At 43.2% G+C, this 11626-nt stretch overlaps 1 protein-coding gene across 2 annotated transcripts in view; it reads left to right on the top strand.

Annotated features, from left to right (window-relative positions):
- sema4c (sema domain, immunoglobulin domain (Ig), transmembrane domain (TM) and short cytoplasmic domain, (semaphorin) 4C) overlaps nt 1-11626 on the top strand; it is a 114226-nt gene that overhangs the window by 53141 nt on the left and 49459 nt on the right. For both annotated transcript variants that reach the window (XM_080893068.1, XM_080893067.1), the window contains one exon: nt 1357-1560. In XM_080893068.1, coding sequence (XP_080749194.1) covers nt 1437-1560 — 124 coding nt within the window. In that variant the 5' untranslated portion in view covers nt 1357-1436. The remainder of the gene's footprint in view (nt 1-1356; nt 1561-11626) is intronic.

The raw sequence follows: 11626 nt of genomic DNA on the forward strand, positions 1-11626 counted from the left end.
GTGTGTTTCAAAGAGGTTGTGCAACCCAGTTTCCAGCTTCATAATTGGTATCTGATGCTTTAGAAAATTTTGTAACCTTTTAAAACACGTTCCCCTTTTGTCAGTTTTCTTTTTCCTGCCAGCTTCTTCTGCTGCTTATTGTGTGTACAACCTTATGAACAAAATCAATGTACTAGTTTTCAACCTCAGCAGAGCCACAGAGATCAGGGTGCAGCCAACCTGAAGCTATTGCAGGTTTTGGCCTAAGACGTGGCAGGAAGACACAATGTGCAGCCTTTTCTGAGAAGAAATGTTTCTATTTCTTATATATACATGCTTTTTTCTTTTCTTAATAATTTCCATTCACTCTGTTTTATTCTGCAAAATACCCACACAAAGATCACACAACTTTAATAAAGTATAAGTGTGACCAGATCGAGTAGTGAGATTTTCTTTCTTCCAAAAGTTGATTAATTGTTTGAACTCTAAGCCAACAAATCAGTCAAAAAGAGCTTGTCTCTTAATCTTTAGCTTCCTGAGTTTGTGTATTATTTAATAATTTGGTGCTAGACCGATTTACACATTCATTTGGTATTACCGTGGGTTTAACACCCTCCAGGCATACAAAACCAGAGTTTGAAGTGTGTGGTGTTAATGTGAAATAGCTCATGTATCAATCCTACCTGCAGCATCATAACAAGTCAATCACCAGGCACCATTATTGGACTGTAATGCTACGTCCTAGCCGCACACTCGATGTTCATTATGTATAAGCCAATTCATTTACAACACAGTGCTATTGGATTGTCCTTGTCTCGACATTCATTTCCCACCACATTGGCGTTTGATGCGTTGCCAGCACCAGTTAACTTTGATAACTCAGCCCCGGCTTAATATACTGCCGCTGAATTGGCTTGACAAGAGTTTAGCGATAAGCTTTTTCTGAGCTTTCTGAGTGGCGATAGCTGGATTATCACTCGGAGCGAGGGAGAGGCAGGAAAAAACTTTGCTGCTAACCTTCCTGGCCAAAAGTCATTAAAATGTTTAGTTTGTTTATGTTGGCAGACAGGCACAAACAGGGGCACGTACAGCGATTAAAACTATGTCCTTGTAGGCTTTAACGATTTGCATAACTCACTCCTCTTTTGCATTATTGTGGATTTTGATGACAGTGTTCAAATATATTCTGCATCTTTTCAAAATGAGACATTTATCTTTCAGAGCGGCTTGAGTGTGTGAACTCTTTTGTGTGGCTTTTTGAAAAATGCACATGTTGTAAATACTGCTCTGACAAAATTGTTTCTGATAAGCAGCTAAGCCAATAAAATGAAGTGAATTGCTGCCTCCAGCTGATGTGATTTTTTTCTTTTGCTCCAGGCACGCTGCCAGGAGCTGGGCCGTTCTCTCAAGTTGCTCTGATCGACTGATTGATCCCTCGATCCATCGCTCAGCGCCAAATGGGAGCTCCCATAGGAGGTATGTGGGGGACGAAGGTCCTCCTCCTGGTGTTTCTGGTCGGATGGGAGAAATCGCTGGGCCTCAACTGGAACCCGATCCCGCGCAAGACTGTTCGAAATCAAGGTGAGCGATCAGTGAATTAAGAGCTGATAGTTTGTAATAGGGATGGAGTACCGTAAGTTATAATTTTGGGATGACATACTGACATATTGTCTTCAGGCCAAGGAGGGACCCATGGGTGGGCCCAGTGAGAGAGTACTAAAGCTTATGTGCCTCCAAGTGGAAACAATCACATGTACTGGGATTTTTTATTTACTTTTTTTTTTCAGTTTTACAATCAAGCTTTAGCATAGGTTGTTTTTTTCACCTGATATCTTCACACACACAAGTGATAGTGTTGATAAACTATATACTGTGAATACTAAAGCCTCGACCTGGGTGTTTTCACCATTTTCATCTTTGTATTTTGAAACTGTATGTGATGAACAAGGCGTGGATCTGACCCTAAGGACACAACAGACGTCACAGACATCTAGTCACAGATCACCTCCTGCTTGCTTTTAGAAAGAATTCAGGTTTAAGACAAATCAACCTGACTTTTCGGATTCATCTACACTTTTATACAAAGTTGCTGACAGTATGCACTCACAGATACCATAAATATCCCTGCCCTACAGGCACTATAAGTTCCTCCAAATTGAATTCTCTGCATTCCTTCAAAGATCAGCCCTGTTAAGACAAGCCATTACTAGGGATGGGTACCAGTATCTGGTGCTATTATGGCACCGGTTCTGACATAATCGGTAGTAACCAGACCGAAAAGCAGCACACATTTCGGTGCTTTATTTCGGTGCTTTTTTTTCCTGAGATGTCATACACTTTGGATTCTAGCCAATCATTTTACCTTTCCGAGGATAGTAGGTGGGCCCAGGTACGTACGTTCTTTCAAAGCAGAGATACAGATTAAAAATGCCCAAGGCGAAGCGGTCAAATTCTGGCTATATTTCACAGCAAAAGATGCAAACTCAGCAGCCTGCAACAAGTGCTTTAAGGTGATACTGTGCAAAGGAGGTAACTCCTCGAATCCGATGAAACACCTGGCGACGCATAGTGTTTTTTTTAAAAGCCGAGAAATGCACCGTATTTGATAGCTTGCTGCGAGACCTCACACCGTGCACATCTACTGCGGGTGTGGTGCCTGTTATCGGACACGGAGCAACATCCCCCAAAAACCCGAAGAGGAGAGTCCTGGCCCCTAGCCCTGCCAGTGTTGCAGAAATGATGACGGATGATGGCAGCAGCAGCCGTTCTTCTCTGCGTGAGTCGCTTAATGTTGTTCGTGTGTAATTTACGTTCAGTAGGCTAACCACGTTATTACATTAATGCATGTAAGGTGAACTAGCAAACATCATCATAGCTACATGCGGCTGTCTTCTTGTTTGATGGCAGATACTCCCTTCACCCTGGCCAAAAAGGCTAAAATGACCAAAGAAAAAGTGGAAAACAGCTAAACATGAGAGGTTTTTGGACAAAATTGGTGTTTTTTCCATTGATTAAGCACTGCTTCCAGCCAAGAGTGATACCATAAATCCCCTATAGCTGCAGAAAAGGCTAACATTGTTATCTTTTTACAAAAAAACAGCCAAGAGGTTTGTGGGCCAATTTTGTGTTCTCCATTCTTTAAGCACCGGCATCGTTTCAAAAGTACCGATTTGGTACTGGTATCGGATAAATCCTAAATGATACCCATCCCTAGCCACTTCTGGCCAGTGTTACAGAAGGTGATACATTTACACATCCCTGATATTATATCCACTGACTGAATCCTCTAAAAGAAATGTTTCATTTTTATGCGGTCTTCTGACCGAGCCAATAAGGTCGATTTATTAGACTGATAGATCAGTCACTGAAATGACTTATTTGGTCAGGCATCGGATACAAAACCAATAATTGGACAGATGTATTCCATAACAACAATCAGGAGGATTTCTCCGTTATATCAGAGGTGGAGGTTTTCTGAGATAAGGCCCACATCGACCCTCAGTGAAACAATGCATCAGTATAATCCTAGCGCTCAGCTGAATTTGCACCATTTATCTCAGCTCTCCTCTGCAGCCAAACCCAGCTTTCTTCACTGAACAATGCCAATTGTTGCGAGCTAAGAAATAGTCTTTTTTTTTTATCCCTCCAGGGAGAAGAGCTGCCTCACTCTCTTGGGGATTAGGGAAATACTATAAAGAGAAGTGGGGGGGAAAAAAGCTGTGAAAAAGTATATTTTCTCACCTCTCTGTTCCACCTATCCCACCTTTCATCCCATATCTCTCGCTCCCTTTCTCTCTCTTCCTGCTCTTTCTTTTTTGCCTTTTATCCCTCCCCTCCCCTCTTTTGCTTTGTGTGCCGCGGCTCATCGTATGAACCTGAAATGCTCTTATGGCGTTTTCACAAACAGCTTCGATTTCAGCCGCTCTCGAGGAGAATGGTGCGCACGGCGGTAGCGGCAGCGGCGAAGGAGCGTGGGGATATTTCAAAAGCTTCTTTCACAGCCGCTATCACTCCCATTCTCCTTTTCTTTTTTTTTCTATATCCTTACAACAGCTCATCACTGGCGTTTTTGGTGTAATGTAAGGACAGAGAAGATGGGGGGAAAAAACAATCAGCAGGGTGTTGATAGTTTGTGGTGAAATGCTCCGTTTTGACAAAGTGAAGCCAGCGCTGGCACAGAGCAGCACAGATCTCTGCTGCTGCACTCTAGCCGGCACACACGAAGACACACCAGACAGGGGAAACGGGGACAAGGAATAAATAACCCTTTTTTTGCATTTTTCCTTTTTAGAAAAAAAGTGTGTTGAAAGACAACTCCCGTGGTTTCTCGTGCAGCTTCGCTTTCATATCGGGAGTGCCTCTGTCATAAAAGTCATCATAAAAATCTCATCATGAAACATAGGAGAAAGGCAGATCGCGTCACGTCATCTCTGATTTGAGTGTGGCTCTCACGTGCAGTGAGATTCTTGATGCAAAATGAGTTGCATTGGAAACAAGCAGGATTATCATACCTGTTGACAGATTTCTTCGCTTGGCAAGAGAGGGGAAGGAAAAAAATGAGATTTTCAGGCCCTGCTACTGGGTTAAATGACTTATATGGATGGATTCTTGCTACAGTGCTGAGAAGGAGATAGGAGAGAAATGGGGGGGGGATACAGCTGCAGAAAGAGGGAACGATGGATTGGAGTGGAGAGACAAAATGAAAAGAGAGGGAGAGAGAGGGGAGGTATAATGGAAAGAAAGCAGGAAAGTGAGCGAGAGACTGGGGAGAGAGGCCAGTCAGTAACTGCCTTAAAAGGGCAGAAAGTAGCTTCAGAGGATAGACAGAGAGAGAGGAAAACACAGACGCAAACTGCCGGCCGTTCACCCAGCAATTCACATTGCACCTAACCATCTCTGCGAAGCATCCATGTGAGCGCGTGTGCGTGTTAGACAGACACAAGAAGACGGGCGATGATAAAAGAAGACGGAAGGAAAATATAGAGCGACGGAGGGCCGTTCTGTTTATACGTATTTGTTTGGAGGGAGATGTCCGTGTGTGTGTGTGTGTGTGTGTGTGTGTGTGTGTGTGTGTGTGTGTGTGTGTGTGTGTGTGTGTGTGTGTGTGTGTGTGTGTAGTTGTGAATCTGCCTATCTAATCTCCCCTTGTTTATACGTGTGTGTATACTGCTTGGTTGACAGTCTGAGGGATTTGGAGCTTTTAGGTGGTATAGGAGGGGTGTGTGTGTGTGTGTGTGTGTGTGTGTGTGTGTGTGTGTGTGTGTGTGTGTGTGTGTGTGTGTGTGTGTGTGTGTGTGTGCTGCTGAGTGAGTTGGGTTATGGTAGGGGAGAGATGGTTGAAGAGATAATATTTACCCCCACCCCCCTCACACACCCTGCAATTAAACGAGGCTTACACGGGGTTGCAGGAGAAGAAAAGCAAACATCCTCTCTCTGTGTCTCGCTATCTCCCCTCTTCTTCTTCTATTTTTTCTTCCCCTCTTATATTTTTTTTTAAAGTCACATGTTGACATTTGAAATTTTAGGCCTGTTGTTATTCCTCACCAGCCACTCGCCACATTAGTGGAGGGGGGGAAAAGAAATCACTGTTGGCTTCTAATGAGACATTTTATGTACACACATTATGTATGGCCCTCGTGGAGCTGCTAATGAGTGCTGAAAATTTACATACTTTACATTTTTCGCTCATATTTTCTCATTCTGCACCCTGATGTAGTGCATGTGTCTTGATTTCTTTTTCCCTTTTATACGGATAATATTTCACATTTATGTTCATATTGTACAAGTTGCTCATTCATCCTTTTTCGCAAAAGGTTTTCTTACCCATGAATACTGAGATGCTGTCTGCTTTTTCTACTTTTTGACTTACCCATTAGGCACTAGAAGCCCGCTGGTTCCCGGAGGACCTAATTTGTTAACAATGGGTCAAACTAATTCTCTAGTAGTAGTTTGTAGCAAACTAGGGGTAAAATAAAATAGGGTTAGATTGTGCATTTTTGGGATGGAGGGGGACATCTAATTGTTTGGGGGTGGGGGGTCTAATATAATAGGGTCTTTTCCTTTAAAATATAAGTGTGTCTCAGGGTGTATGCTCTTGTGATTTGGTGCAATTAAAATTGAAATTGACCCTGCTGTTGCCAGAGGTGTTTAACAAATTTAAATGAAAGACTCCTACAAACAGCTGGAAGGAACAAACACAGTTTTAGCTCATGATATATTGTCAGTTTTAATAAAGAGCTTAATGGAATACAGTTCAACAATAGCACTGGAGTCTGTGAACAGGGCAGCTTAATTTAGCTGCACTGGTGCACTGCACTAGCCTATATGAATAATGAAAAGTAGCAGCTTTTTCCTCTCTGCTACAGTTCCCTGTCACTCTGTGCTCACGCTGGGCTTAAATGTGGTGATGAAAAAAAGGTTTGGGGAACACAGCAAGTCTTTCCAAGTGCAACAACTTTTGCACAGGTGTCTCACTGTAGGTGGCATTTGTACAAATAACGGTAAAGAGCGAAATGATGTGCGGTGGTAGTGCAAATGGCAGAAAAGCCAGAAACCAAATATAGGGTTTATTTTAAATTAACCTTCCCGTAGCGTCTATAAGGTAGTGGAAGTATATTGAAATGAATGTGCTGTTCTCTTAATTCAAAACAAGCAACTGTTTTTTGATTTTGTCAAGTTGACATTAACCCAGGTCTACACATCTGTTAGGGTCATGTCACCAGGCGAGCGTTTTTTGTGGGATTTCTTGGCAACATTCTGCCCGCCTTGCTACTTAATCTTACAAGTGGAACAGATTTCAGATATCTGTTGTCTGTGCGCCTCAAATCTGACCTTGTCCTTCTTTTTGCACCTGCTTTTTTGGATTCGATTGGATTGTAGTATCCATTATGTTGCTTTAAGCTACTACTTTCACACACTTAACCTGACCAATTTCCATTGACCACAGAAAATGCTTTAGCTGAAAACACCACCGTCTGTCCCAGTCCTTACTGACTTTCTCTGCTGAACACCATATTTTATTCCATGGCTTTAGCTTTCACATACGCTCATACACAACCACACATAAACTTCTCAGCCCCAGCCCAATGACAGAGGCCGGTAAGCCAGAAATCTGACAAAACACAGCTGTACAGAAAGAAAGAAGGAAAGAAAGAAAGAAGTTGTAGAATCTAAGCCCTTACAAATTTGATATTATGCTTGAAAACCTAGCGAGCTTTGATGCTGAAAATGAGCCCTGCATCTTTAAAGAAAGGCCAAAGCAAATGTACGCCTCTTGATTTAAGAAAAGAAAGATTGGGAAAAAACACACATACACTCTGTAGAAGCAGATTGGAAAAGGGCTGGGCCTCTGACCTCCAGAAACCTCTCTCTTCTCTCTCTCAACCTTCTTTCTTCTTTACCCTCCTTCTTTCTGTTTCTCTGCCTTATCTCCTCAAACCCTCCAATTACAGTAATGAGTGGTTGAGAGCGAGGGAGAGGAGGAGGCAGAGAGAGGCTGTGCGTGACTGGGAGGATAGATGGTGGGGGGACAAAAGTGGGAGGGAATGGAAGGAGGAGATTCATCATAGCTTTTTATCTGCTTGAGTGCCAGTCATCCACTGACCCTGTGCTGATTGGTCGGTGAAGATTAACAGCCGGGACCAAATGTCGAGACCTGCGCTGCTCTCTGTTGTCGTTCTGACTTCGTGAGGGCTGATGTGGGGGCAAGTGGGCATGTGCATTAAAATGAAAATGCCAGTCTGAGGGTACTCTTATCCAAAGGACCTTTTTTTTGCAGCAGTGAGGGACGCAAACTGTATGCAACGGTTTTAGATTATGAAGAATGACGCACAACACCTCACGGGTTGTTTAAGCAGTCGATTTGATTGCTTTCTTCTTTCATGGCCTGCCAACTGATGGGGTTAAAGTGGCACATGCTCATATTAAATATTCCTATTGTGTTTCACACAATGAGGTCAGTGTATGTACAGATAATGCGTTTGAGGTCAAGTTTTCTGAAAATCTTGTGGATGTAATGACTCAAGAAGAAACATCAAGTAGGAGGCTGAGGGAGGACAACGACTAGTATTTTTTTCTATTTTTGCATCTATATGATGTCACTGAGAACAGATATCGCTAATATGGTCATCTCTGGCACCTCTAGCTCCCCCGTCCTTATCCTCAGATCTTTATTTTGCGATTATCACTTAGTAAGAAAGTTGTAGGGAAGGGGAGAGCAGATAAAATGCTTCTCTCAGACTGTGGATGAACTGATGGGAAGGTTCACTGAAACCCAACGTAAGACACATAAGGAATATTTTGAACTGTAAAATCAAGCGAGGCTGTTCAAGCACAGTCCATTAATAAAAATATGGAGCATAGAAGGTCCACTTCTACACAGCTGCACTGTGATTAAATGAGTAGAAAAATGCTTGAACTAAGTACTACATAATGATACTCGTCAGAAATGTCAGAACTGGAATGTGCTGTCACTGAGGTGGCTGAATGTTAATACTACAGTCAGCAAGACTCTGAGCAGCAAATTCCTGAATAGAATTTGCCACTGAATTGAAAATGAATAGACACAAGAGGACAAACGCATACACTCAGACCACTGGTGTCTGTCTAAACCAGATTTAACTGCATACAGCAGCGGCCCCCAACCCCCGGGCCTCGGACCGGTACCGGGCCGCGAGAGTTGAGGCTCAGGTTTGAAATGTATGGTTTTCAGGGTTTTTATCGGTTTTCAGCGTTTTTCCTGGGTCTTTTCACGTGTGTTAGGAATAAATCTTCTTTTTTTCGGTTCCGCGACACCTTAAAGGCCCGTACGTGAAAATATTGTCGGGCATAAACCGGTCTGTGGCGCAAAAAAGGTTGGGGACCGCTGGCGTACAGCATGAGGACACATTTTCACTGTAGTTCTCCATAGTCTTTGTGTCTTTTGTTGTGAAATCACTGCAGGTTGTGGCCTTTAAAATCCCGAATTCCATTCCACTCCACAGGCTCCCTTGTATCTCTCTGTGTGTGTCATCAACACAGCATTGTGCACAAAGCGGCCCGGCTCACCACAGCTGGTGCCCGTCACTCTAAGGCTCATACATGCTGAACCATGACGCATGGAAAAACTGTACTCTTGACTTCAACCGGTTCTTGATTTGTTCTGCTTGTTGTGGATTGCAGTGGCGACACCCCACCGAGCTAGGCTGTTCACCACCACCGCCGTCGCCCCCACCTCTTCCTTTCATCTTGCCTCGTCATCCCCCCTGAAAACCAACCCCCACCCCCAATGGGCTCACTTCTTCTTGTGTTAATCCACTTTTACCACTTCCTCCCCTCCCACTCCATCACGCTCTCTTCCAATTCTCCTGAATTGAGCGCTCTATAGGCGTGACTGTTTATCAAAAGCGGCAACAATAAAGCTTTTACAGAAAACAGATGCTACAAACAAGGATTTACACGTGGAAACAAGAAATGTATCACCTTAAAACCTGTCCCTTTATTTGGTATTATTTTGCTTTGTTCAGCATCGAGTCGGTCCTGACATGAATTCCAATGAAACTCGCTCAGTGTTAATGAGCCCTAAATAACAATAGGTAGATTCAGCTAGTAAGGGTATGCATATCTTTCCCTTTAATGTCTCTGTCTTTCTTCATGCTCTCATTCTGTCGTACACCTGCCTTCCTTGTGAACTTCTGTTGAGCAGACGAAGCTTTGCTGTGTGCGTGCGTGCATGTGTGTGTGTCTTTGTCAGAGCAGTGTTGTTTTTATTCTTTCAAAAAGGGTGCCTGCTCTTATGGAGGTCTGTGCACACGCTAGGGTCTATCTGGATGATTGTGTGGGGGCGCTGAGCGGCGTCTCTCCCTCCTCTGTCTGTCTTGTCTCTGCCTCTCATTCGCCGTTTTGTCGCTGCTTCAAAGCGCCCCCTAAAATAGGCCTTTAATCACAGTTTAGTGTGCAAGTGGCTAGGCGGTTGGAAGCTATAAGAAGAGGCTGGGTGTATTTATAGCAGACAGTGAGAGGAAGGCTGGAAGGCTGGTGGAAGCTGACCGCAGTGGCGAGTCCCGGACTGAGAGCTTTTCACCCGGCCATGAAGCAACAGGCGCTCCCCGTGTCCCGCCTCTTCAATGGAGCTCTGTTTGGACTAACTTGGCTTGATTTAGATTAGGGAGGGTGGTGAAGCTTTGACCTGACCGTGACATGTCCTAGTGAGTCGTGCACATTCATACACACATATGATGGGTCTAAATGAAAGCAAGTACACACACAGCTCACATTTGCATACAGAATGAAATGCAGTCACATCTTGATTTCTTTCAGCATTTGGTTTAAGTTCATCTGTGTTACTTGATCAAAGAAGACATTTTTGTCCTTGTTTTTGTATCCAAAGAAACAATAACATGCTATGTTTAAGAGATGGCTTTTGATCTGCTAAACTTTTATGACGTGAAAGTAAACAAATGAAAGCGTTTCATCCTTGACAAGGTTTTCCTCTCGCACGCTGCACTGTGCCATCCACTTGATAGTTTTGCAGAACACTCCAGTCGTTTTATGTGGGTTGTGTGAAATGCCTCTGTTTCGGTGCATTCAAGGACACGCTGACACATCTGTGCAACACAGCTCAACGTTGTGGCGTTGTACTGATCCGGGTAGGCTTATTTAAACGCACAAACATTCGTTTCTTGAGTTGTACGTACGTGTAATGCGCCGATTGGTCACATGTAAAAGAGAGCTGCAACGAGATCAGTTTAATGTCTTTTCTTTGTAAACTTGGCTCAGGTCCAAAAGTAAGCAAATCAATATAGATTGACTAATATTTGTTAATATATTAGTGTCAGGATATGTAACGATAAATCAATAAACTGTGGAGGTAAACACAGACGACACGAGAGCTCTCACTTCTCACGCCAACTTTGTTCTTGACCTAACAACAACTGACTACATCGCGCCACAAAACTCAGCAACACACTTCCTGTACACTGGGTATGAGTGGAGCCCTCCAGTGGTCCACCACGAAACCAATGAATCATTTAAAAATTAAAGATGATTTGAAGAGAGAAATACACTAGAATGTGTCCACTAGAGGGCACTCTGCAACTTGCTGGTTGTTGTATTTGTGGTTTGTTTGGAAAACCACATGTAATGGGCTAAGTTTCCATTCAGCTTAAACACTCCCAAGAAAATCTCCAGGACTCAGACGATTGGATTCCAGAAGTTTTTACTGGGCACTTTTTGTGAAACTGTAAACACAATACAATGAAATATACTGTAAACACAATACAATGAAATATATGAAATGTATTATAGATGCAATAAGCTCAAAGCATCTGGCTAATTATCACAGCTTGACAGCCTAGCCGCATAGCTTATATGAGACACAATAAAGTTAACCGAATAACAGACAACGGTTCAAAACGCTTCACCGCTTAATTGTACAAAATGAATTATACTCACAGACTATGCCTTAGCGAAGAGAAAAGGATTAATCCTGTAACGGCGGTTGAATGAGCCCACACGCTAATATCCCGAGTCACACAGTAGATTCACTTTCTGACTCTCAGCGTAAACTGCTCTCGTGTTGTCATGGTTACGAAAATACACACACCGCTCTAAGCTACGATAGCGAGATAAAGAGAACACAAAGAACACATTTCTGGGGGCATAACACTCC

Source organism: Rhamphochromis sp. 'chilingali', assembly GCF_963969265.1.
Source record: "Rhamphochromis sp. 'chilingali' genome assembly, chromosome: 10".
Lineage (NCBI taxonomy): Eukaryota > Metazoa > Chordata > Actinopteri > Cichliformes > Cichlidae > Rhamphochromis > Rhamphochromis sp. 'chilingali'.